Genomic DNA, 25719 nt, shown 5'->3' with positions numbered 1-25719 from the left:
AGCCCGAGCGGCTGGACCAATGGGAGCGCGGTGTTCCTGGGCCCCCCGCCTCCAGGGTGGAGCGAGGCCGCGCAGGCGCGCGGCGTGGCCGGGCGGGCCGGCTGGCTGGGAAGATGGCGGCGGGAGCCCTGGCTGCCGCCGCGGAGCGGGCCCGGGGCGTTGGGAGTGCGCCGATCGGGGCCGGGGCCGGGCCATGAGCGCGCCGCCCTCGCGTCCCCGAGCCGCGGAGCCCGCCCGCGCCCCTCGCCATGGCGCGGCTCGCGGACTACTTCGTGCTGGTGGCGTTCGGGCCGCACCCGCGCGGTGAGTGCCGGGGACCGGCGAGGGTCGGTCGGGGCGAGCGGGCCGAAGCCGCCGGGCCAGCGTCACGGTCGTCTGGGGCTCCTGCCGCGCCACGTCCCGCTCCGGGGTCCGAGGCGGGCTGGGCTGTGAGACAGGGCAGGCCGCGCCTGCTCGCCGCACTCAGGGCAGAACCGCGTCAGGCGCACCCCAGGGTCGCTGGGGAGGTGGGAGGGCCGGGGCGGTCGGCCTCCTGGCTCTCCGTTGGGTGGGACGGGCTCACCGCTTTGGCCGACTGCCGGGTGGTTCTGCCTCCAGGGACGCGAAGCTCGCCTCTGACCCCGGTGCCTCCGGTCTCACGCGCAGGCCCGACGGCGGTGGGCCAGGTCCAGTAGGTTCCGTGGGTGCAGAAGAGGGCGCGGGGTTCAGAGCTCCTTCACGGAGAGGTGGCGTTTGAGCTGGGGCTGGAGGCTTTCAGGAGGAAATGTGGGGGGAGAGAGAAGGGTATTCCTGGCAGAGGGCCTACCGTCCAACGCTGGGGGCGGAGGGATCAGTGTGGCCACCCGGAGGACCGTGTCTGGGGTCAGCGCCCGTGTCCAAGGGCCCTTCTGGCCAGGGGGTGGGAGAAAACAGCCTGACAATGACATCAGCAACCGCCCTGGAGACAGCGGCCTGGTGAGCGAGCTGGGTGCCAGGCCCCGCACAGCCCTTTGTGCGCCGGAGCGCACTCCTCCTCCCAGCAGCCCACCGAGGCTCCCTCTGCGTCGCGGTCCACAGCGCAGGCTCAGAGCAGAGAGACCGAGTACCTGGTCTGAGCCCCACGAGAGGGGACGGCGCACCGAGGCTGACCCTGACCCCGGCCCTGCTGTGGGCCCTGTGTGCCTGTGCCGCCAGGGGTAGGGGGATGGCTGTGTGGTCAGGCTGGGTGACCCCTGAGCCTGAAGTCTGCCCTGCTTCCTGTCAGCCCAGCTGTCACTGTCACCACCCAGGACCCAGACTCTCTCCCCTCTGCCTGCTGGGCCCTGCACACTGCAGACCCTCCTCAGGGCCCTCTGCTGGGGACTTGCCCCTCCTCTGACCCCCACCCGGGCACACTCATGAGCGTGCCTGTCCCTCCAGAGGCGGAGTTCTTGTGGCAAGGACCAGTCTGCTCGCTACTGTCAGTGTCGCTCAGGCCCACAGGAGGGAACAAGGCCGGCTGCCAGGCTGCCCCCGTGTGAGGGCCCTGGGCTGGGTGCGCAGAGCAGGCTTGGAGGCTGATGATGCTGAGGGTGGTGTGGGGAGGGCCTGCGGAGGCAGAGGCTGGTGGGAGGCATGTTGACATGGGGCAGCAGGGGTGGGGGGTGGAGGGCAAGTGGGAGGGAGGCGAGAGGAGGCGTGGGTGGGCTCCATGGCAGGCTGGCTGTGACTGTGTGTGTTCATGCGGTGCACCCCAGGTGTGGGTGCCCTTTGGGCAGAACAGTGTCCACTGACCAGGAGTGGCGGGAAGGAGCACTGCTTTCCGCAGCTGGCCAGCCCCCAGCCTGAGGGCCTCTCTTGGCGGCCTCGTCCATCCCAGTGAGGAACAAGCCCACAGGCTGGGGCCCTGGCTGTAGGGCCAAGGGCAGAGCCAGCCGGTGGGGGAAGCCCGAAGCAGAGGAGTACTGCGTTAGTGGTCTCTGCTTTGCCACCTGATAGCCTGTGGCCCCGGGACAGTCCTTCGGCTCCCTGCTCCTCGGTGCCCTCATCTGGAGGTGGGACAAGTCACACAGACTCCCCCCCCCCGCCCCCCCAGCTGCCACAAGCGCCAGGTGGACACATGCGAAGCTATTTGCGCAGGAGGCTCTGGGCAGTGGAGGCGTCTCATCAATGGCCAACAGTGGGTGTGCAGACACCCCTAGGCTCAGACAGAAGGGCTGCCTCTGCAGGAGGCGGAGACCCGGGCAGGCCTAGCGTCTCAGGCAGCAGTGTGGTGTCTTTGGGGTTGGTGGAGGGGGTCTGGGGAGTGGTGGGTGACTTGTCCTTGGCCTGGACCTGGACATCCTGTCAGAGCAGCTGGATGCAGGGCCTGGGTGCTGAGTCCCGGAGCCTTGCCAGAGGAAGCATCCTGGTTCCTGGGTCACCCCCTGGCAGACCTCTCCAGGCAGAAGGGGAGGAGGGAGGGAGGGAGGGTGTTGGGTGGGGTCCCTTCTTTCATCCAAGAGGGTGCAGCCCTCTCCCCTGTGAGTGGGGGCACCTCCTTCACAAGAACACGGGCACCCTGGACCTGGCCTGGAAACATCTCAGGGGCCAGACAGACCACCTCCGTCCAGCTCCTGGCCTGGGAAGGCCTGACAGGGGTCAGCTGATTTAACACCGTGTGGCCAGTGCTGGGGTGTCTTTGGGAGTTGGAGATGTACTTGACCTGACCAGGTGATGAGTGAGTGTCTGCTAGGGAGCAGGAGCCGGACCCCTCCTGGTGCTGGGGGCACTCCCCTCACCCCAGCACATGAGAGGAAGACCCACCTCCCACCCCACATCCTGGCCTCTCTCAGTCCTGACTGCGCTGAGCTGGCCGCGTTCCTCTGCCCCATCACTCTCCCCACCCATGTTCCTGCCCTCCCTCTGGAGCAGGTTGGGGCTGTTTGGGGTGGCCTCAGTTGGTTCCCAGCCCCCACCTTGGGAGCAGCAGGGTCCAAGGGCTTGGGTCAGAGCTGGTCTGGTCTGACTGGGGGAGGCTGGGGAGCACCCCTGGCGAGGCTGCAGCCCCTGTGCGTGTGGCTGCGGTGGGGGAGGGAGCGGCAGTAGGCTCTAGCCTACCTTCTCTCTCTCTGCCCTGGCGAGCGCACCCTCCTCTGCCTCTGCCCACAGTGCTGCTGGCCCAGGCGGCCCCCAAGGCACTGGAGCCTGGCACCGGTGACGGGCGCTGCCAGCAGATGACAGAACGCACGCTCTGTGTTCCCCTGCCCCTCACGGGGCCTGCAGCCCACAGGGGACTGGCTGTGGGGATGTGGCTGCAACAGGAAGCTCTGGTCCCTGTCTGTGCCTCAGGGGACCTTAGTGCTCTTCCTCCTGGGCCCCCCAAAGAGGCCTGCTCTGTGGCCCAAGGCTGTGCTGGTCCTTGTGGGACAGCAGCGGCAGCAGCACAGGTCCCTCCACAGCCACAAGGGCTCCAGGGGGAGGGGGCCCTGGAGACGTGGCAGAACCCACCCCTGCCCCAGGATGCAGGCCCACAGCCAGGCCGCAGCCTGCTCCCCACGCGCAGAGCCGAGGTGTGGGCTGGGCTCTCAGAGAAGGGGCGGGAGTGGGCTCCTTCCAGTTCCAGAGAGGGCCTGCCGAGCCGGGGCGCCCCCAGGGCTCTGGAAGCTGCCCTGCAAGGCTGCCTGGGGAACCTGTTTGCTCATGGAGAGTGAGTGGGAGGACGGCTGCGTGGTCAGCTGTGCGGGTCCAGCAGGCTCTGAGGAGGCCGTGGCCTGTGCTGGGCACAGGCAGAGCCCCCACCTGGCCCAGGCGGCCAGCAGGTGCCCCAGGAATCACAGAGGGGTGCGCTGCAGGGAGGGGCCCGGGGCTCCCTGCAGGCCCCAGGCCTGCGCTGCACAGACAGCTGCCTAGAGGAGGGATGCTCTTTGGGCTGGACCTGAAGGTCAAGTCTGAGGTCCTCATGGCCCAGAGAGAAGCCTGGTAGGGGGATGCCCACTCGCCCTGCCCAGCCACTGACCCCCACAGGAAGCTGGGACACCTCAGGGAAAGTCTCCAGTTTTTTCTTTGGAGAGTGCAGCCTGCAAAGTGGGAGCTGATATTTCACATGATGAGTGGGGCGAGGTGTGGGGAGGGAAGCTGTGGACAGTGGCCATCTATTCTGTCCGCTTCCCTGGGGGGGGGGGGGCCGCGGAGAGCAGCCTTGTGAAGGCCACGGCCCACGGGCCTGGGGAGGAGGCCGCGAGGCAGACGCGGCTGTCCCCGTCTGCACGCACCGCTCTTCCTTCCTCTGCCTGCTGCCTCGTGGCAAGAGCTGGGTGAGCCCTGGGTGCCAGCCAGACCTGGGCCCAGCCGGTGGTTTGGGGCCCCACACAAGTCAGTCCCTGGGGGGGGGGGGGGGGGGCGGAGCCATGTCTCCTAGTGAGCCAGCCTGGGCCTGGCAAACATGGCCCTTGGGGGTGGGCTTGGAGGGACCCCAAGGGGCTTCGTCTTGGTGGGCTATGGACAGGTGTGTAGGTAGGTGTGGCACCGGCAGACACCTGTCCTTCTCCCCCACTTCTTGTCTGCCACCTCATCTCAGGGTGTCGGTGGGGGGAGGGGCAGGGAGCAGGAAGCTGAGGTTTTGTGAGTCACAGTCACGGCCTCTCACCCTTCTCCTGTCACCTCCAGCCAGGCAGGGACCTGCCTGCTGCTGACCTTGGTGGTGGTGCCTTCCGAGGGCGTTCTTTCTGCCACTCGGTGCCCTTCTCTCACCGGTCCACCCCTGCTCTCAGCTCAGCTCTCTGCTGCCTGGGCAGGGCCCTGTTGAAGCCAAGCAGAGGCAGGGTACCTGCAGGTCCTTCCGGTCGGGTGTGGGAGGTGAAGGTGGAGTTCACTGTGCCGCTCTGCTGGGGGGGAGTGGGGGTGGGGACAGGAGGGGAAGCACAGACTGGGGTCCGTTCTCCAAGAGCCCCAAGAAGCGAGCAGTTCCCCAATGTACCCGGTCCAGCCTCCTGGTTTGGCCTTTGGGAGTGAGCTAAGGCACGCCCAGGTGGTTCAGCCTTTCCTGGGAGTGGAGCCCTGGGCATGGGGTGGAGGGCGCAGATGAGATGGGGCTTAGTGGGCCCCAGGGGGACTCCCCAGTCACATGGGGAGCTAGCCGGCTGGGGAGGCTGTGTGCCCAGGGGCATGAGCAGGGACAGGGGCCTCCTGCCCAACTCCTCCCTGGCCCTGGTCTGTGGCCACAGCAGCCTGCACACCCCCTGCCCCTCAGCGCTTCTCGGAGCTGCTAGACCCCAGTGCTCCACAGGCACGCCTTCAGTGGGGGTCCTGTCTCTGAGGCAGTGGGGACATGCAGCATTTGGGGCTGTGGGCAGGGGATGTGTGTGAGACCCCGTACCTCTTGGGTGAGGCTGTGCTAGGGAGGGGGGCTGGGCACCTGTCAGGCCGGGGCATTGTGCGGCCTAGTACCTGAGCCGGGGGTTGGCTGTGGAACAGTCTGGAAGTACTGTTCTGTCGGAGGGGTGTGTGCTCTGCTGTCAGTCTGGTAGGTTCTAGCTGAGGGTGTCGATGTGGGGGGGCCAGGCCTAGGAGCAGGGAAGGACCCCAGTCCCACAGCCTGGCTTCTCTATGTGCCCTCTGGTGGCCTTGGGGTCTGTGGCTGCCTAGTGGCCTCTCACGGGACTGTTTTTCGGGAAATCACAGGTCTGGGAGCTGAGGCTGATCTGGTGCCAGTTAGGAGGGGCGTGGGGGACATTCCCCCTGGGGCTTCGAGGTCGTCCTCTGAGACCCTCGAGGCTCCTGTCTAAGTGGGCTGTGGGGAGCGGCAGGGCCTCTGACCACCTGCCCCTGTCCTCAGGGAGTGGGGAAGGCCAGGGCCAGATCCTGCAGCGCTTTCCGGAGAAGGACTGGGAGGACAACCCCTTCCCCCAGGGCATCGAGCTGGTGAGTGGGGTGCTGAGCCTGGGCTGCGGGGGGGCCAGGCCAGAGTCCTGCCTCCGCCCTGCAGGACTTCAAGGAACCCCCTGGGGCCAGGGAGCAGGGGCGCTGGCCTAGCTGACAGGGGACTGGGTGCCCCTATCACATCACCCCCCCTCACGGCAGGGACCGCGTCCTGTGCCACAGGGTCCTCACCCCACACAGGTGTTGCTCCCTGCTGTGGCGGGGGGTGGGGGGGTGGGCCAAGGGCAGGAGGCAAGGTGTGCCCAGGGTGGTCGCGGGGGAGGGCTGCCTGCTGTGCTGGCACCCGGTGCCCAGGCCATGGCTGGTGCGCACGCTGCATGGCAGGGCACAGAGGGGGCTGACCCCTGACCCTGGCCCCCCCCAGTTCTGTCAGCCCAGCGGGTGGCAGCTGTGTCCTGAGAGGAACCCACCGACCTTCTTTGTTGCTGTCCTCACTGACATCAACTCCGAGCGGCACTACTGTGCCTGTCTGACCTTCTGGGAGCCGGCGGAGCCCACGCAGGTCAGCACAGGGCCCGCGGTGTGGCTGAGCCCCTGGGTGTGTCTCCTTGTCTGCGGCTGGTCCTGGTGCCCGGCCCCGTGGAGCCCAGAGTTCCCGCAGGCGACACGTGTGTCCTCCCCCTGGGGTGTGCCTGAGAGCCGAGCGAACAGGCTTCTGTCCACAGGGGGCCGTGGGCACCGAGGGCTCTGCCCTGCGGGAAGAGGAGGCAGATGAGGGAGGCTCTGGGCACCTCTCGCCTACAGCGTCCGGCCCACCCGGCCCGCTGTTCGCTCCCAAGACTCTGGTGCTGGTGTCTCGGCTGGACCACGCGGACGTGTTCAGGGTGAGGCAGGAGGCCAGGGCGTGGGGCAGGACGGGGGTCCCCCGCCAGCTGCTGCCATTCCTGTCTGCGGTCCTTGCAGAACAGCCTGGGTCTCATCTACGCCATCCATGTGGAGGGCCTGAATGTGGGCCTGGAGAGCGTGGTCGGGAACCTGCTCACCTGCGTCATCCCCCTGGCGGGGGGCTCACAGGTGGGTCTTGGGGGCAGCTGCTGGCTGTGGGGGTGGGTCTGGTAGGCACCCTGAGTCCGGCCTGGGCTGAGCACGGCCCCATGCTTTGGACACGTGTGTCTCGGTGCTGCCATCAGCTGTCACCTCCTGGGCCCGGCCCGCTCGCCTTTGTGTGCTGCGTCTCGCCTGGCTCTGCCTGGCCCCTTTGGTGTCTCTGTCCTCTCGCCCGTCTCTGGTCATCGGTGTCGGCCTCTTTGTCTGTGCCCCTCTGTGCGGTGTGTCTAACTGTGTCTCTCTGCCCGTCTGTCCTGTGCAGCTGGACTCTGTTGAGGACGGAGTGGTACGGATTCTTTGTTCCTTCTGCCCACCCAGGCCCGTCCCCGCCCCAGGTCAGAGGCCCTGTGCTCTCTCTGCAGCACGGCTCAGGCCAGCAGAGGCCGGCGTGGCCTTGCCCTCCTGCCGTGCCTCTGTCCTGGCCAGTCCCACCTCGGGCCCTGTCGGTCCACCGGGCCTGAGGCTGCGGGGCTCTGGGCTGACGGGGGGTCTGGTCAGAGCCACTGAGCAGCGTTCTCTCTCTCCCACAGAGAACCATCTCTCTGGGGGCAGGTGACCGGCAGGTCATCCAGACCCCGCTCACGGAGTCCCTGCCCGTCAGCCGCTGCAGCGTGGCCCTGCTCTTCCGCCAGCTAGGTGAGCTCGGCCGTCCTGCCCTGCTGGGCCTCCCGTTCCTCCCCTGGCCTGGCAGTCAGAGGCTGAGGGGCCCCCATGGTGCGTGGGGTGGGGTGGGCCTGCAAGCCTGTCCTCTCCCTCCAGGCATCACCAATGTGCTGTCTTTGTTCTGTGCTGCCCTCACCGAGCACAAGGTGCTCTTCCTGTCCCGGAGCTACCAGCGCCTCTCAGACGCCTGCCGGGGACTCCTGGCGCTGCTGTTTCCTCTCCGATACAGGTGCCCACCCCCTGCCCTCTGCCCTGGTCCCTTTGCCCGGCCCCCTCTCTGTGGGGCCCACCACGCTGAGCCCTGGCCTGTTGCAGCTTCACCTACGTGCCCATCCTGCCGGCCCAGCTGCTGGAGGTCCTCAGCACACCCACGCCATTCATCATTGGTGTCAACGCGGCCTTCCAGGCAGAGACCCAAGAGCTGGTGAGGGTCTGTTTGTGTCTGCCTGACGCCCGGGACCTGCCAACCAGCCTGCGGGTCCCTGACCACGTGCTGCCTTTGGCCCACAGCTGGATGTGATTGTGGCTGATCTGGACGGAGGGACAGTGACCGTCCCTGAGTGTGTGCACGTCCCCCCGCTGCCGGAGCCGCTACAGAGTCAGACACACAGCGTCCTAAGCATGGTGAGGCGGGGCTGAGCCTTGGGGGACTGCGGCAGGGCCACGCAGAGCCCCGCACTGCCCTGCAGCTGACCACGCCCCTCCCTGCCGTTGCAGGTCCTGGACCCAGAGCTGGAGCTGGCGGACCTCGCCTTTCCGCCCCCCACAGCATCCACCTCCTCCCTGAAGATGCAGGTGGGGGTCACTGCAGCTCCCATCAGGGGCCTGGCCCTCCCTGTGCCCGCTCCTTAGGTCTGCTGCTGCTGATGGCCGGCGGTCCCAGGGCCGTGGGGCGTTGAGCTCCAAGGGTCCTGTGCAGGCGTGGCGTTCGCACTGTCTCAGGAGCATCCCTGGGCTCTGTGTGGAGGAAGGCTGGAGGGAAAGGAGGGTCTGAGGCGCCTGGGGAGGCCTGGGTGGGGCCAGCATGGGGTGTGGGTTCAGGGGGCGGAGCCCGGGGTGTGTGGAGGGTGAGGGCATTCACCGGCATTCATCACCGGCATCCCCTGGGCCCCAGGACAAGGAGTTGCGGGCCGTCTTTCTGCGGCTCTTCGCTCAGCTCCTGCAGGGCTACCGCTGGTGTCTGCACATGGTCCGCATCCACCCAGAGCCAGTCATCCGCTTTCACAAGGTGGGCGCTGGGGTGGGGCACAGCAGGGACGGGTGGGAGCCAGTGCCTGGGGGCTGACCTCCCCGTGCACCCCAGGCAGCCTTCCTGGGCCAGCGCGGGCTGGTGGAGGACGACTTCCTGATGAAGGTGCTGGAGGGCATGGCCTTCGCTGGCTTCGTGTCTGAGCGCGGGGTCCCCTACCGCCCTACGGACCTGTTCGATGAGGTGCGTCCTGGCCCCAGCTGGGAGGAGCCCCGCCCCCTGTTCCTGGCCAGTGGCTGACCCTGCCTCCTCCCCCAGCTGGTGGCCCACGAGGTGACACGGATGCGGGCGGATGAGAGCCACCCCCAGCGAGTCCTGCGTCATGTCAAGGAACTGGCGGAGCAGCTCTATAAGAACGTAGGGTGGTGGCCCGGGGTTGGGCTGGCCCAGGGAGGTCACGGTGCTGCCCTGGCCCTGGGCTGCTCACCCGCGCCTGCTGGTGTCCCCCCAGGAGAACCCATACCCCGCGGTGGCCATGCACAAAGTACAGAGGCCAGGAGAAGCCAGCCACCTGCGGCGGGCACCCCGGCCATTTCCCCGGCTGGACGAGGGCATGGTGCAATGGATTGTGGACCAGGCCACCGCCAAGATGCAGGGCGCACCCCCTGCTGTGAAGGCCGAGAGGAGGACCACCGTGCCCTCGGGACCCCCCATGAGTATGTGACGGGGCGGGGGTCCTGAGTGCAGCCCAGGGTGGGGGTGAGGTCGGAGGTGAGTGCATTCTCTCCCCCAGCCGCCATCCTGGAACGGAGCAGCGGGCTGTACTGCAACAGCGCCCGCCGGCTGGAGGTGGTTCGGAACTGCATCTCCTACGTGTTCGAGGGGAAGATGCTGGAGGCCAAGAAGGTGAGAGCTCCTGGGCCCCTCGTTCACCTGCCAGGGGCGGCCTTCAGGGTCATCGGTGTTTAGATGTGAGGCCCTTTGGGGTGTCCTTCCTGGTGAAGTTCGTTGGGGTGGCGTCGGTTAACGGCCGTGTCAGGCTCCAGCATGCGTGTCTCTGACACGCCCTGCGTGGGGGTTGCCCTGTGTGCCCAATGCCCCCGTCAGGCCCCTCCCATCAGCTCACATTCGGCTCCTGGCCCCCCCCCCCACACACACACACCCCATAAAGTTGTCTGTTGTTTGGCTTCTTCACCTCTTGTGAAGAGTGTTGGCCACACATGTTGTTTTTTAAAGAACTGAAGGGAAAGGGAAGCACCTACTGCCCTGCCCTCTGCAGCGCCCACGAACCGACAGCCGGTCGGAGCCCCCCCGAGCCCCACAGCTGTTCTCCAGCCCCTTCCGAGGGGCTGCGGGTCCCCACGTGTTGGGCCACAAACAGTAGGTTTCTGCTTGGACACTGAGGCCCCAGCTGGACTTGGGAGCGCTGGTGCTTGGGCCGCAGGCCTCCCTGCAGAGCTGTCCGTGCACTGGCTGTGCACACATTGGGGTGTCCTCCACACTCCCCCCAATACCGGGCCCCGCCTGGAGCGCTTCTGTGAGGGGCCCTCAGGCGTCTGGGCATACCCGGCCTGGACGCCTCCAGGTGTCCTGTGCTCAGAACCTGGGCTCTAGCCCCAGGTGGGCCCTGCTCCCTCCTCCGTGACTCTGCCAGGGCCCCCCCATGCATCCCTTGTGCCCCCGGGCACTGGTGATGGTCCTGTGTAGGCTCATGCCCTCAGCCCTGTGCCCCCCATTCCAGCTGCTCCCAGCTGTGCTGAGGGCCCTGAAGGGGCGTGCCGCCCGCCGCTGCCTGGTCCAGGAGCTACACCTGCATGTGCAGCAGAACCGGGCCGTCCTGGACCACCAGCAGTTCGACTTTGTCGTCCGCATGATGAACTGCTGCCTGCAGGTGAGGTGGAGGGCAGGGGCCCGCAGTGTGTCCAGCAGCACCAGTGGGTGGAGGCGGCCCTGTCTGTGGGTGGGGGTCCACTGGGCAGAACCCTTGTTGGGGGCGGGGGTGGGGTGTCCTGCCCGGCTCCTCTGAAGAGCCCTGGGCAACCTTGGGGAAGGTTCTGGAACTGTGGGGGGAGGGTTCTGACAGCGCCCGGCGCCCGCAGGACTGCACCTCCCTGGATGAGCACGGCATCGCGGCTGCGCTGCTACCCTTGGTCACAGCCTTCTGCCGGGTGAGTGCTGGGTGGCCCTGTGGGTCCCGGTCCCCGTCCCCTCCCCGTCCCCCGGCCCGGCCCCCACTGACAGCCACCTGCCTCTGCAGAAGCTGAGCCCGGGGGTGACGCAGTTCGCATACAGCTGTGTGCAGGAGCATGTGGTGTGGAGCACGCCCCAGTTCTGGGAGTCCATGTTCTACGGGGACGTGCAGGCCCACATCCGGGCCCTCTACCTGGAGCCGGCCGAGGACTGGGGCCCCTCCCAGGTGTGTGGGGACCCCCAGGCCCCAGGGGTGGGGGCAGGTCTCTTGCTGGCTCACCCTCAGCACTTTGGCAGGTCGGGGAGGCGCCAGCTCAGGACGAGCGCTCTGCCCTGGATGTGGCGTCTGAGCAGCGGCGTCTGTGGCCGACGCTGAGCCGGGAGAAGCAGCAGGAGCTGGTGCAGAAGGAGGAGAGCACGGTGTTCAGCCAGGCCATCCACTATGCCAACCGCATGAGCTACCTGCTGCTACCCCTGGACTCCAGCAAGAGCCGCCTGCTGCGCGAGCGCGCGGGGCTGGGCGACCCCGAGAGCGCCAGCAACAGCCTGGTCACCAGCAGGTGGGCGGGACTCCCAGGGCTGGGAGGGCCGGGGCTCGGGTGGGTGGGGCCTGTGCCCACTGCCCACGGTGCCCCTCCTGGCCCAGCATGGCAGGCAGCGTGGCGGAGAGCTACGACACAGAAAGCGGCTTCGAGGATGCGGAGACCTGTGACGTGGCCGGGGCTGTGGTCCGCTTCATCAACCGCTTCGTGGACAAGGTCTGCACAGAGAGTGGGGTCACCAGCGAGCACCTCAAGGGGCTGCATGTCATGGTGCCAGGTACACGGGTTCTGGGTGTGGAGATGCTCCCTGTGGTGGTGGGGGCGGGGCCCAGGGGTGAGGACTGCTGTCTGCCAGACATCGTCCAGATGCACATCGAGACCCTGGAGGCCGTGCACCGGGAGAGCAAGAGGCTGCCCCCCATCCAGAAGGTGCGTGGGGGCCCGGCAGGGCGGTGGTGCCAGGGTCTGGGCTGCGTCCTGAGGGGCTGCTCCCGTGTCTCCTGACCAGCCGAAACTTCTGCGGCCACGCCTGCTGCCCGGTGAGGAGTGTGTGCTGGACGGCCTGCGTGTCTACCTGCTCCCCGATGGGCGTGAGGAGGGCTCAGGGGGCAGCGGGGGTGGCCCTGCGCTGCTGCCGGCAGAGGGTGCCGTCTTCCTCACCACCTACCGGGTCATCTTCACGGGGATGCCCACCGACCCCCTGGGTAAGCAAGCCTTTGGACACTGTTCTGCCCCGGCCCCACACCAGGTGTCTGGGGGGAGTAGGAGTTTCCTTGCCTCTCCTTCCCCCTCGGGCTGCAGGGTCTCTGTGGGGCATAGGTCACTGATTCTCCTCCACCTGCCGGGGCCCCTTAGCTCTGGGACCCTGAGACTGGGACTGTCCCCTCTTGTTCCCCTGACTCTGTGCCGGACCCATTCTCAGTGGGGGAGCAGGTGGTGGTCCGCTCCTTCCCGGTGGCGGCACTGACCAAGGAGAAGCGCATCAGCGTGCAGACCCCCGTGGACCAGCTCCTGCAGGATGGGTTGCAGCTGCGCTCCTGCACATTCCAGGTGGGCCGGCGGGTGGGCGGGGCCAGATGGGGCGGGGAGAGCCCGCCTCAGGCGCTCCTAGACCCCCTGTGGGACTCTGCCCAGAGCGGGGACTCACACAGAAGAGGGACCAGGACAAAAGCGCGTGTTGCTCGGCTGCAGGCCACGCTGGTGGGCGCAGCCCTCGGCCCGGCGTGTCCGCAGTGGGAGGAGAGGCAGGGCTGCCCTTCTCAGCCACAGTGGGCCTGCCCCTGCCCCAGGGCCTGTTGGCCGCAGGTCCTTACGAGGAAAGCTTGCCACCCTGTGGTCCCGGCCAGGCCGGCCACTCAGCCCTCTGAGGCCGCTGGTCTGACGCAGCTGCTGCGAATGGCCTTTGACGAGGAGGTGGGGTCCGACGGCGCTGAGCTCTTCCGCAAGCAGCTGCACCGGCTGAGGTTCCCGCCGGACATCAGGGGCACCTTTGCCTTCACCCTGGGCTCTGCGCACACGCCCGGCCGGCCGCCCCGGGCTGCCAAGGACAAGGCCCCCTCCCTCAGGTGTGGTGCGGGCCCCAGGGCCAGGGAGCCCACCCCTCCTAGAAGCGCCGCGTGCTTGTCCCTAAGCCCGTTCTCACTCTGATCCTGTGCACCCAGGACCCTCTCCCGGAACCTCGTGAAGAACGCCAAGAAGACCATTGGGCGGCAGTACGTCACTCGGAAGAAGTACAGCCCCCCCAGCTGGGAGCACCGGGGCCAGCCACCCCCTGAGGACCAGGAGGACGAGATCTCAGGTGGGGGAACGGGCAGCCTGGGTGGTCTCAGCAAAGACCCCATGTGCAGGGCGTAGCCCTGGCACTCTGTGGGTGACGCCTCGTGTGCCTGGCCTGCCCAGTGTCGGAGGAGCTGGAGCCCAGCACGCTGACCCCGACCTCAGCCCTGAAGCCCTCTGACCGCATGACCATGAGCAGCCTGGTGGAGCGGGCGTGCTGCAGGGACTACCAGCGCCTCGGCCTGGGCACGCTGAGCAGCAGCCTGAGCCGCGCCAAGTCGGAGCCCTTCCGCATCTCTCCTGTCAACCGGATGTACGCCATCTGCCGTAGGTGAGTGCTGGCGCGGGGCCCCCCGCTGCCATTCCTGTGGCCTCTGGTCACAGCGCTGGGAGCGCCCTTGGCCTGTGGGTGCAGGAGGGTGCCTCTGGCCCATCCCCTGCGAGCTGCCTCACGCCCCGCCCCCCCCCCACCCCCCGCAGCTACCCGGGACTGCTGATCGTGCCGCAGAGCGTCCAGGACAACGCCCTACAGCGTGTCTCCCGCTGCTACCGCCAGAGCCGCTTCCCCGTGGTCTGCTGGCGCAGCGGGCGCTCCAAGGCCGTGCTGCTGCGCTCGGGGGGCCTGCACGGCAAGGGCGTCGTCGGCCTCTTCAAGGCCCAGAACACGCCTTCTCCAGGTACCTTCCCTCGTCCTCTCGCGTGCCTGGCACCCATGCCCCCGCCCGCACCTGCCGCAGCTCTGCCTCCCCCCCAGGCCAGTCCCAGGCTGACTCCAGCAGCCTGGAGCAGGAAAAGTACCTGCAGGCCGTGGTCAGCTCCATGCCCCGCTACGCCGACATGTCCGGACGCAACACCCTCAGCGGCTTCTCCTCGGCCCACCTGGGCAGCCATGGTGAGGGGTGCTCCAGGGCAGGAGGACTTTGCGGGGTTGTGGTGACATTTATGGAGGGCAGGCCGGTGGGGTTGGGGCACAGTGTCTGGGGTGTGAGACGAGGGGAGGGCCCAGCATGGGACCAGGTGAGCGCCCCGAGCCCCTGCCCTGACCACCCCTCTCCCACCCACCGAGCTCCTCACCCTCCCTGTCGTCCCGGGATGCAGCCCACAGACCCGTCTGGTCTCTGTCCCTCCTTCATCCTCCCTCTCAGGCCCCCGCCCATCTGGCCCATCTGACCTCATCTGACCTGGCCCCTTAGGCCATGTCTGCACTGGTCTCCTCTCCCTGTCCCCACCATGGGCCCCTTAATGCCCAATGCACCCACTGTCCCCAGGTGGGGCTGTACTGTAGCCCTCTCCTTGCCTCTGTCCACACCTGGCCCTGCCTGTGAGCCTGTACCTCTCCCGATGGCTCCCGGTCCTGCACGGGGGGTCCCATCGTCCTGGTGTACAGAGAGGGCTCCAGGCCCGAGGTCCGGGTGAGGGCCCAGGGGCCGTCAGCTCACCCGCCCCGTGCCACAGGGATGCTGGGTGCTGGGCGATCCCAGAGCACATGCTGCTCTCCACGGTGGGGGCGAGGGGGGGTGCTGTAGAGGGTGGTCTGGCCTCCTGGGCCACAGGTGGAAACCTGCTGGGGAAGTGAGCCAGGTGGTTGCTGGGTGTGGGGAGGGTCTCAGACAGGAGAACGGTGCACAGGGCCTCACTCTGTGATGAGGGACAAGGGGCCTCCTCCGGGGTCTCACTCCAAGGCAGTTCTTCCCACCTGATCCCATCTGACCCCCACCTCCCAGTCCCTGCTCCCAGATCCTCATGGATGCCTGGGCTCTGTGCAGCTCACCCTGTTGGCCTGTCACATGCTGGGGCTCCTGGAGGGTTGTCCTCACACTGGTGACCCCAGCCATCATCCAGCCCCCACTGGTCCCCGGGGCCTGGCGGGCTCCAGCAGTGCTGAGAGCCTTGTCTCCACCCTGCAGGTGTCAGGTCAGGGGAGCCGCCCTCGCTGGCCCGGCTGCCACCCCCACTGGCCTGGCTGCCACCCCAACCCAGCCCCAGTGCACCCCTGCACCCCTCAGCCTGTTGCTCCGCCGACAGGGTGACAGTGTCCACCCGGGGCTTTGGTGGGGGTGACTGTTGGCTCTACACCTTCAGCTGGCCTGGCCATTGTGGCTCACGCAGGTGCCACACCCAGGCCCCGCCCCCTGAGGCAGATGCCATGCACAGGTCACTTCTCGGTTAGGCCTTCCTACCTAGTCCCCTGGGTCCTGCCCTCATGCTTACCCACAATTGTCTCTGCAGTTGACTTGCTGGGGTGACAGGGCCCTGGGGGCTGCTGGCTTCACCTGCAGGCCAAGCCCTCTAGAAGCCCAATGATGCCGAGTCTTCCCACTGCCCACCCTGGGCCCCGCATCTGCGGGCCTCCCTGCTGCCAGCACCCTCAGCCTGGCCCAGGCCCCATACACCTTCCTATGGCGGAGGGGCTCCAGAGCTCATGGGGGCCTCGCTGTCCTGGTGAGCCTGGAGGGCCCCACACGCCCCACGCCTGCCCCATGCACGGCGCTCACTCTGCTGTCGCAACCACTTCTCGGGGCCCCATGCTGCCGTCTGTCTCACCCTGGGCCATGGTCCCTCGTGGGTTCAGCCTCCTGGGACAGCCAGGCTGACGGCTGCCCTGCTAGGGGCCCAGACCTCGCTCCCCCGCTCCTCCGCCAGGAGTGTCACTCTCCAATTCAGTGGCTTCAGTTTTCTAGATGTCGGAGTCCCCTTGCAGTGTGATCTGTGGTTCCGCTGTCTCGCTCCATCCACCCCACTAGAGGTTCTGAGTGGTGCCCACCCTGAAGGGCCTTCTGTCCCCTGTACCCGTCCCTCTTGTCACCTGGACGTCTCTTGACTGTCCACAGAGCTCAGTGGTGCCACCTCCCGCCATCCCCCAAGCTCAGCGGCACACAGGTCCCAGCCCAGGCTCTGCCTGCGTCACAGGGACACGCTGGCTGTGTCCTTGTTGGGGGTGGCCTTGCCTCCTGCCCCCAGGGTGGAGGGGCTGGTGCGGTGCTTGTCCGTGGAGACTGCTTTGGCGGGCAGGGGAGAGGCGTCCCTGCTGCCTCTCCACAGAGACAGGCCACTTCTCGCAACCACTTGTGAGAAGTCCTTGACCGCACCTCTCTCTCCGGTTGTGGGCTGGGAGCTCCCAGGACCTGGGCCTCCCCTGCCACTCTGCCTGGGTTGAAGCCACATGGGGCCATAGAGTCTGCGGGCCCAGGCCCGGGTCACAGAGGAGGTGTTTGCAGGAAAGCCCAGGGCTCCTGCTTCCTTTGAACCCTTCTACCCACCTCCAGCCCTCCACTTTATGGCCAGACCCCCAGGGGCCAAGATGGCATTAGTGCTGACCCCTGGGGGCCCCCGGGGCTTGGGGGGAACCCAGCCCTGCACCTGGCCCTTTGGGCCACAGGACCCCCATTCTGGGCACAAACGCGGGCCTGGGCTAGGCCTGAGCCTCCTCTCTGCTGTGCCTCCAGTGCCCAGCCCCCGAGCCAGGGTCACCACGCTGTCCAACCCCATGGCGGCCTCGGCCTCCAGACGGACTGCGCCCCGAGGTACCGTACTGGCCACGTGGGCTGGCTCCCCCACACCTGGCACAGATGCCCCCGTGTGACTGAGTCGTCGTGGGCACTAACGTCCCCCCACACCTGCACTAACGGTCCCCCACCACCCTGGGCACTAACTCCCTGACACCAAGTCCTGCCCCCCCCAACATGAATGCAGGCATAGCCTGGCCCCCAGGTAAGTGGTGCCTGGGCCTAGCTCGTGTGCTCACCTGTGGTCTCTGTGCAGGTAAATGGGGCAGTGTCCGGGCCGGCGGGCGCAGCGGTGGGCTCGGCGGTGACGTGGGCTCTCGGCTAGCAGGCAGGGACACGCTGGCACCCCCCCAGGCCAACGGGGCTCCCCCCGACCCGGGCTTTCTGCGGCCCCAGCGTGCAGCCCTCTACATCATTGGGGACAAGGCCCAGCTCAAGGTGACTGGGGGAGGGGCTCAGGGCCGGGCGGGCACCTGGGCCAGCACACAGCTCACCATCAGGCCTCCTCCAGGGTGTGCGGCCGGACCCCCTGCAGCAGTGGGAGCTGGTGCCCATCGAGGTGTTTGAAGCACGGCAGGTGAAGACCAGCTTCAAGAAGCTGCTAAAGGCGTGTGTCCCAGGCTGTCCCGCCACTGAGCCCAGCCCAGCCTCCTTCCTGCGCTCGCTGGAGGACTCAGAGTGGCTGACCCAGGTCTCTGCCTTTCCTCTCCCCGCCCCCACTGCAGCCGAGGGCCACGTGGGGTGGGTGTGATGCTTCCTCTCGCCTGTTGCTGTGGGGGCAGATGGGGTCTGGGCTCACTTACCACAGGATACTGTGGGCCCTGGGAGGGGTTGGTGGCCACTCCCCACCTGGCTCGGGGCCACTGCTGTCCTCTGGGGGTGGCTGAGCATCCCCAGGACAGGTGGCCCTGCAGTCCTGGGGGGCTTCGGAGGGCGGGAGGCAGCAGTGGTCAGTTTCCATCAGCACGGCACCCCCTCTCCAGCTGCCCCTGGGTCCAGTGCCCACGTGGCCATCACTCCTGTGGGACTGGTCAGGGCTGGGGCCTGAGGGCTGCTGGTTGGTCCTGCAGATACATAAGCTGCTGCAGGTGTCAGTGCTGGTGGTGGAGCTCCTGGACTCGGGCTCCTCCGTCCTGGTGAGCCTAGAGGACGGCTGGGACATCACCACCCAGGTGCGTAGCAGACCCTGGGCTGGGTGGGCCAGGGTGCCCTGGGAGCCCTCCTGAGAGCTGGTGGTGCTGGCAGGTGGTGTCCCTGGTGCAGCTGCTCTCGGACCCCTTCTACCGCACGCTGGACGGCTTCCGCCTGCTGGTCGAGAAGGAGTGGCTGTCCTTCGGCCACCGCTTCAGCCACCGTGGGGCCCACACGTTGGCCGGGCAGAGCAGCGGCTTCACGCCCGTGTTCCTGCAGTTCCTGGACTGCGTGCACCAGGTGAGCAGGTGGCGTGGCAGGAGGGCTGAGCCCGGGGGCCTGGTCAGACAGGCAGGCTTCTGACTCCTGACCCCGCACAGGTCCATCTACAGTTCCCCATGGAGTTTGAGTTCAGCCCTTTCTACCTCAAGTTTCTCGGCTACCACCACGTGTCCCGCCGCTTCCGGACTTTCCTGCTGGACTCGGATTACGAGCGCATTGAGCTGGGTAGGGTGCAGGTGGCAGTGGGGGACCGGTGCTCGCAGGCTGGTGGGCAGGGCTCACCGCTGACCCCTGCAGGACTGCTGTACGAGGAGAAGGGGGAGCGCAGGGGCCCGCAGCCCTGCAGGTCAGTGTGGGAGTACGTGGACAGGCTGAGCAAGCGGACGCCGGCGTTCTACAACTACATGTACGCGCCTGAGGACGCGGAGGTGAGCGGGGCGGGGCCAGGGTGGGCCAGCGGGCCCTCCCCAGCCCAGCCGCTCACGCCACTCCCGCCCCCAGGTCCTGCGGCCCTACAGCAACGTGTCCAACCTGAGGATATGGGACTTCTACACTGAGGAAGCGTTGTCGGAGGGCCCCCCCTACGACTGGGAACTGGCTCAGGGGCCGCCAGAGCCCCTGGAGGAGGAGCGGCCAGACGGGGGCGCCCCCCAGAGCAGGCGCCGCGTGGTGTGGCCCTGCTACGACAACCGCCCCCGGGTCCAGCCCGACGCCATCTCACGTCTGCTGGAGGTGCGTGTGGCCCGCGGACGCTGCATGCGCCCGTGTTTGCGTGTGCGCCTGGCAGACCAGTGGCCCTGCCCTTTGCCCACCTGCGAACTGACCGCCAGCCTGTGGCGGCCACGGCTCCCTGGGGCTGCTGTCAGGACCCGCAGGGTGCTCTGGGCAGGTGCACACCCCCACCACCTGTGAGATCAGCCCTGCGAGGGACACGGTTTTCTCAGGTCTGTGGTGGCTCCAGCCCCCGCTTCCTCACCCCAGGGACATGAGCAGTGGCACTTCCTGTCCACCTGCCTTGTGTCCCCTTCAGAGAGAAACGTGCCTGTGGGCCTAGAGGCTTGGGGTGGACTTTGGGCCTCTCCTCTTCGGAGGTCCTACCTCCTCTGCCTCAGGAGCCAGGATGCATTGGGGCGGACGCCCTGGGAAGTCGCCCTGTGAGCTGGGGAAGAGGCTGTGGTGAGACAGGGCAGCCGTCCGGCAGCCAGAACTCCCTGCCGTGGCTGAGCGGTCAGGCGGCCACAGGAGGGTTGGCACTGCCCCTGTGGACTGTGTGGCTGTGGGGGAGCACCTAAGCCTCTTGGAGCTTCTGTTTTCTTGTGGGGAAGAGTAGAGATGCTAATTCCTGCGTCCTGGCCTGAAGGCACTGTCAGTAGGAGCTTGGGGAAGCACAGGGTCGCAGTGCTGTGATGAGGCCACCCCCAAGTTCACAGAAGAGACTCAGGCAGCACTCAACGGCACGGGGTCTGGCGTGAACCGTGCCACCAACTTTTTTGTGACCAACACCGTGGGGCACGTTGCCCGGGCTCTGGTCTGTCTCTGCCCTGAAGATGAGTTTCTTGTGCTCCGAATGTGGTTGGGTCTCCTCATCTGTTCTGACGGTTTCCGTCTCTCAGTGGGATTTTTAGTCCCTTTACACTTAATGATTAACGTGGTCTGGTTAGAATCTAGCTTGTTTGTATTCTGTTTACTTACTTTTTGCTCCTTTCTTTTTCCCTAGCAGTTGAGAATTTTTTAGTGTTCCCTGTTCCCTGCTCCGTTAGGCTTTTGGGCTGTGCCTCTTCGCGTTGTTCCGCGTGGCTCTGAGAGACCACAGCCGTCTTCCCTTATCCGTCCACGGTCTCAGTTACCTGTGATCGACCACGGTCCAAAAATGTTAAATGAAAGATTCCGCGATGCCTCTTAAGTTTAAGTTGCACATTTTTCCGAGTCGTGCGATGAAATCTCGCACCACCGTGCTCCACCCAGCCTAGGCTGTGAACCCTCTCTGAGTCCAGCGTCTGCGCTGTAGGCGCCCCCACCTGTGAGCCAGCTCGCCGTCCTCTTGGCCATCAGACCGCCTGTCGAGGTGTCGCGGAGCTTGTGCAGTGCTCTGTGTCACCAAGTCACAGCCCGGAGCCGGTCACGGACCTTTCACCGCAGCGCAGTGTGCTTTGTTACAGGCCGTCCCTGGCAGCCCGTTCCTGTGCCCCGTTTATAAATTAAACCCCATCGCGGGCGTGAGTGAACAGGACACATAGCACAGCACGCGTGTTCAGTGCTGTTCACAGTTTCAGGCGTCTGCAGGGGGCTTGGGACGTGTCTCTGGAAAAGGGGGCGGCTGAACAGTCTCCGTCTGTCTTGAGTTTCGTGTGCCGCCTTCCAGACGGTGTCCCCCCACCGTCCTTGTCTCTGTCACAGTTCACGTCCACCGCTGATATAAACACGCACGTGTTGTGCTCACGTAGGGAACCTGGTTTTAACCAGATGAGGGAGCCCAGGGAGCAGCCTTCTGCCTTCACCGTTTCCAGTGGCCTTTCCGCTCTCAGCGTGGCTCGGACCTAGGACCTTTGCCCTCCGTGTGTCTCGTAGTGCAGGCCTGCCGGAGACCTGTCCTCGCTGCTGTTTACCTGAAGATGTCTGCAGTGCACCTTCGTTTAATAGAGGTGTTTTCTGGAGGTGCAGAAGTGCAGGTTGACAGCTCTTGACACTTGGTGTGGCTGTGACGGTTTCTCACTCGAAGTCGGTGCTCGTTCGCATGCTTGTCCACGGCGCAGAACGGCGCCCTTTTCCTCTTGCTGTGGCCGAGGTCTTCTCTGCGCCACGCCGTGGTTTCGGCGGTCTGACCCTCACCCGGCTTTTCTCTGTGTTCCTTCTCTGCGAGCTCTTTCAGTGTCTTCAATCTACGGCCATAGTTTTCCACTTGAGGCTACTCTCTCTTTTAGAAGTTTTTTCTGCACAATCCCCTGGGCCTTCATTGTCCCATAGGTCCCCCAGGCCATTTGCTCCCTCCTCTCTGCAGTTTGTTTTGGATGATTTCTATGAGCTTGTCATCAGCTTCCCTTCTCCCGCTTATGGTCATGTGCTCCTAAGCCTATCTAATGGGTTTTTCATTTTAGATGTTTTTCAGCTCCAGGATTTCCATTGGATTCTTTTTATAATAGTTACAGACTGTGGAGAGCCCCCCCCCCCCCGTGTTCAACCATTGTGTCCATCTTTTCCTTGAAGTCTTAAACTTACACATTGTAACTTCTCTACTTCCTGTATGGTAATTACAATACCGACTCATTTCTGGGTCTGTTTAACTTTTCCCCTAAGTGCGGAGCTCGTTTCCCTTTTTGCTGGTCTAGTAATTTTTTACAAGCCAGACGCTGTGGGCTCTACTTGCTGAGCATCAGGACTGAGCCGACTCCCTTTGGGGAGTCGGGAGTCAGGAGTTTCGAGTCACACACAGTCTTGCGGGCCGATAACGAACTCGTGTGTCAGCTGGGTCTTTTCTGGGGCATGTCTCGGCTTTGTTTGCGCAGCTGTAGAGATGGCACTCCTCTCAGCTCCTGGGGCCCCGCCCCACTCCAAAGGCACGGCCTGGCCAGAGTTTCCCCGGTGGGTTCGGTGTGTTTGGCCAGGAACCGCACTCTGCTGTCTGGTATCCCCTTGCTTCCCTGCAGTGAGGACCCTCCAGAATGTGGATTTGGCTTACAGCTTCTCAGTAGCTGCTCAGGCTGTGTCACATCTTGCCTGGCACGTGGCACTTTGATTTGGCCAAACGCTCAGGCGGCCTCAGTGCAGACCTTTCGAGCTGTGCCGGTCCCTCCACTCGGACGTTGCCCTGCAGGTCTGTGCGTGTGGCCACCCTGCAGTGCTCTGCTCGGGCTCTGCCTCCCCACGCTGTGGCCGTGGCCCTGAGGTCACCCTGCCTCAGGGTCTTGGTCACGGCTGTTCATGGTGAGCTAGTCAGGACTGCCCACAGTCATGGCCAAGGTGGAAGTCCAGCCGTTTTTGTGTCCACGTTGGCCAGCATTTCCATTGTCCCATTTTTGAAGACAGCGTGTCTTTTTTCTGGTAGGTTTGGGGATTTTTCTTTGGTATTTCAGCCATTTTTCTCTGATAACGCTGTTCGGGGTTTGTAGTCCTTTCAATTATGTTGTGTGATGCCTCCTGTTAGTCTGGTGAAACTTGCAACTGTTGTCCCCAAATGCTGGGTTTGTGCCCCCCCCCCATCCTGCCTCCTCCTGCCCTCGGGTACGCACGTAGACGGTTCCTCGCAGTCTGGGTGTCCGTGGTTTCCTTCCTTTTGTCTTTCCGTGTTCTGGGCTGCATGTCTTCTTCCAAGCGGTGTTCACTGCTTCTCCCCCAGGAGCTGCAGCGGCTGGAGGCAGAGCTGGGCCGGCCCCCTGAGCGCTGGAAGGACACCTGGGATCGGGTGAAGGCCGCGCAGCGCCTCGAAGGCCGGCTAGATGGACGTGTGAGTGGGAGTGTGTGTGGGAAGGGTGCTGGGAGGGCTTGCGGCCAGATCGAAGTGGAGCTGCCTGGCCAACACAGGCCCCATCTCCGGCCCCCAGGGCGCCCCCAGCTCCCTGCTGGTGTCCAGTGTGCCGCACCACCGCCGCTCGCTGGGTGTGTACCTGCAGGAGGGACCTGTGGGCTCCACCCTGAGCCTCAGCCTGGACAGCGACCAGAGCAGTGGCTCGACCACATCTGGCTCCCGCCAGGCCGCCCGCCGCAGCACCAGCACGCTGTACAGCCAGTTCCAGACCGCTGAGAGTGAAAACAGGTGCGAGGGCTGTCCGTGCGCTGCAGGCGCTGCTGCGTGGGCGGCTCTAGGATGGGAGGCCGGGGCCTCTGGGAGCTTCTGGTCGTTCTCAGGTGGCCTGAGCGTAAGCTCACAGTTGCTGGGGAGCAGTGGGTGGGCTTGGAAGGGCTTGGGGTGTAGAACCAGTGACCACAGCCAGGCTGTGGTGGCAGCAGACCAGGGGGACGGGCTGCGGGTACTGTGAGGGCAGGTAAGGTACCAGGTGAGGTTGAAGTAGGATCTCAGTGAGGCCAGGGCCTGGCAGGCTGCACCCCACCCCCAGGGCCTGCTGTGTGCTCCTCCTCGTCTACAGCATCTGACCTGCAGGTGGGGGCTGCCTCTCTGACACCCCGAGGCTCTGATGTGGGATCCCGTGTCTGTTGCGTGAAGGCTGTGGGGGGCCTTCTCCACTCCTTCTGGTTACATCCCTAGGGCTTCTTCAGGGCCCCCGCCCAGTGCCCCAGTCTTGGGTCAGTTTGGGGCCAGGGCCCGTGGTCTTGCTGCCCTGCTGGGCCTGTGTGGGGCAAAGGCAGGGGCTGGGGTTTGGGCTTGCTGGGCCCCGATGGCCAGCCCTGCCCTGCCTCTGCCGCAAACGCAGATCCTACGAGGGTACCCTCTACAAGAAAGGGGCCTTCATGAAACCCTGGAAGGCTCGCTGGTTCGTGCTGGACAAGACCAAGCACCAGGTAAGTGGTCAGTGGGCACAGGGTGGGCAGGGCTGGGGGACCCTGCCCTGACACCCCGTCCCCTCAGCTGCGCTACTACGACCACCGCGTGGACACGGAGTGCAAGGGCATCATCGACCTGGCAGAGGTGGAGGCTGTGGCGCCTGGCACACCCACCATGGGTGCCCCCAAGACCGTGGATGAGAAGGCCTTCTTTGATGTGAGCTGTGGCCGGGGGTGGGGGGGGGGGCGGTGGGGGGGGGCTCCACAGATGGAGCCATGGAGTCAGCCACCCGCCCTCCGCAGGTGAAGACGACACGTCGTGTTTACAACTTCTGTGCCCAGGACGTGCCGTCGGCCCAGCAGTGGGTGGACCAGATCCAGAGCTGCCTGTCAGATGCCTGAGCCTGGCCCTGCACAGCTGCTCTGCGTCCTTACAGACCACTAGGGTGGGCAGGGCCCCCCCGGCCATGTTTACAGCCCCCGCCCTCGACAGTATTGCGGCCCCGCTCCCAAACTCACGTGTACAGCCCCTGCCCACCCCGCCCGCCGGCCAGCTCTAACTTATTTCAGAGTCCTGGCTGAGCGCCGGCCGGGCGGCACCATGGTACAGCCCTCTCAGTGGGCCTGTAAATAGCCCAGCCCCGGCTGCGTGGTGGCCCCGGCCGGCCCGCAGGCAACCTGTTCCTACAACCAGAGTCTATAAAGAGAACTAACTATGTGCCACACGCCTGCGTCTCCTCGGCCCACCCGCCACCCATTGTCCGGGACCCAGGTCCACCGAGTGCCGAGTGCTGGTGGCTGGTCATCCACGGACGGCCCTGGGGGGTCCCTGCTGGGGTGGTCTTGGGGCCAGCGTAGCCTGAGACAAAGACTTCCCTTCCTGCCAGAGCAGTGCCCGGTGTGGTGAGGAGGGATAGTTTCCCGAAGGGGAGGTGGTGCTGGTGCCTCAGGTAGTTCCGGAGTCTGTGCAGAGGCCCGGCTGGGTGGGGGTGGCTGGAGGATGGGGTCGTGGAGACACGCTGGTCTCTGGTCAGATGGGATAGAGACACCGAGGAGGGTGGGCTGGGAATCAAGGTGCTTGAGGGGGTGGGGAAAGAAGGTTTGCATGTGGAGGGCGGGCACAGTCCTGTGCGGCAGGCGTGGCAGGCTGTTACCTGAGGCCTCTGTCCTAAGTAGTCTGTTCCACGTGCCCTCCCCCTCCCAGCATGTCTTGGGGATAATGGGCTCCTGCCCCACCACACCCAGGGCCTCGTGTAGGGTGGGCGGCACAGAGACAGCACCTGTCAAGTGGAAGGTAAGCAGCAGGTGTGGACACAGGTGCAGGTGGGGCCTCTGCCAGAGTGGGGGGTCCTCAGCTGGCCATGAGAAGGGCACCCAGGTTCCCTGTAGGTCCCGTGGACAGCAGTGGGACTGAGGTCCCCAAACCTGGGAAACCCACAAGTCTGGATCTGGGGATCATGGGGTTGTTGGGGGGGGGCGGCTAGGTAATGAGGCCAGAAGTCACCAAAGCAGGGGGTGCCTGGGGCAAGGTCCCCGAAGCACTAGGGCTTCCTGGGAGGCCCTCCCCTGGGGCCCTGAGTAGCCACACTCCCCCCTCCAGGCAGAGCACAGGAAGAGAAAGCTCATCATGTGCTCAGGGCAGCAGATGCCCCCGCCCCTGCTGGCCAGGTGCTTGCCGCTTAGCAATACACAGGTTTGTCGGTAAGAGTAACACAGCTTTATTGGGAGCTGGGGTTTCAGGTGCCCTGTCAGATCAGAATGTTAAAAATGAACATCACACAACCCTGCAGGCCTGCCAGGGTGATGGCCCTGCCCAGGACAGGTGCAGCCCCCGCCCGCTCCTGCACGCCCGCGGCCAGCTCCTACCAGGTGCCCAATCGCCCCAGAGCGCCTGGGCCGGCACACCCCTGCCAGGCCGAGAGGATTTTTTAAGGCAGTCAAATTTTGCATCCTGGCTCCAAGACCAGCTCCCATGGCCACTGGGCAGCTAACACCCTATGTGGCCAGCCCAGCTCTGGACAAACATTCGTCCCAAGACAGGGGGCCCCTTCACCGCAGCTGGATACAAAGTGCAAACACG

The 25719-nt window shown here is 65.6% G+C and overlaps 1 protein-coding gene across 2 annotated transcripts; it reads left to right on the top strand.

The window, feature by feature from the left end:
• Positions 1 to 80: 80 nt before the first annotated feature.
• On the top strand, positions 81 to 24362 carry SBF1 (SET binding factor 1). 2 transcript variants are annotated; one of them, XM_053919847.2, is made up of 41 exons: positions 81 to 303; positions 5774 to 5859; positions 6242 to 6379; positions 6543 to 6701; positions 6781 to 6891; positions 7455 to 7560; positions 7684 to 7816; positions 7903 to 8011; positions 8098 to 8211; positions 8305 to 8382; positions 8702 to 8815; positions 8891 to 9019; positions 9095 to 9193; positions 9288 to 9492; positions 9570 to 9682; positions 10518 to 10667; positions 10876 to 10944; positions 11034 to 11192; positions 11264 to 11526; positions 11613 to 11785; positions 11864 to 11937; positions 12017 to 12212; positions 12431 to 12558; positions 12895 to 13073; positions 13170 to 13306; positions 13408 to 13615; positions 13765 to 13961; positions 14039 to 14176; positions 16731 to 16808; positions 17047 to 17228; positions 17302 to 17481; positions 17861 to 17962; positions 18036 to 18221; positions 18302 to 18428; positions 18501 to 18631; positions 18705 to 18935; positions 22537 to 22644; positions 22742 to 22953; positions 23570 to 23657; positions 23725 to 23856; positions 23943 to 24362. In XM_053919847.2, exons 1-41 carry the CDS (start codon positions 249 to 251, stop codon positions 24039 to 24041), a joined length of 5676 nt encoding a protein of 1891 aa, XP_053775822.1. In that variant the 5' UTR covers positions 81 to 248; the 3' UTR covers positions 24042 to 24362. The 2 variants fall into 2 exon arrangements, with proteins under 2 accessions (XP_053775822.1, XP_053775823.1); XM_053919848.2 differs by lacking the exon at positions 16731 to 16808.
• Positions 24363 to 25719: the final 1357 nt, after the last annotated feature.

Source organism: Desmodus rotundus, chromosome 3, assembly GCF_022682495.2.
Source record: "Desmodus rotundus isolate HL8 chromosome 3, HLdesRot8A.1, whole genome shotgun sequence".
In the NCBI taxonomy this organism is placed as follows: domain Eukaryota; kingdom Metazoa; phylum Chordata; class Mammalia; order Chiroptera; family Phyllostomidae; genus Desmodus; species Desmodus rotundus.
This window is presented reverse-complemented; position numbering and strand designations above follow the sequence as displayed.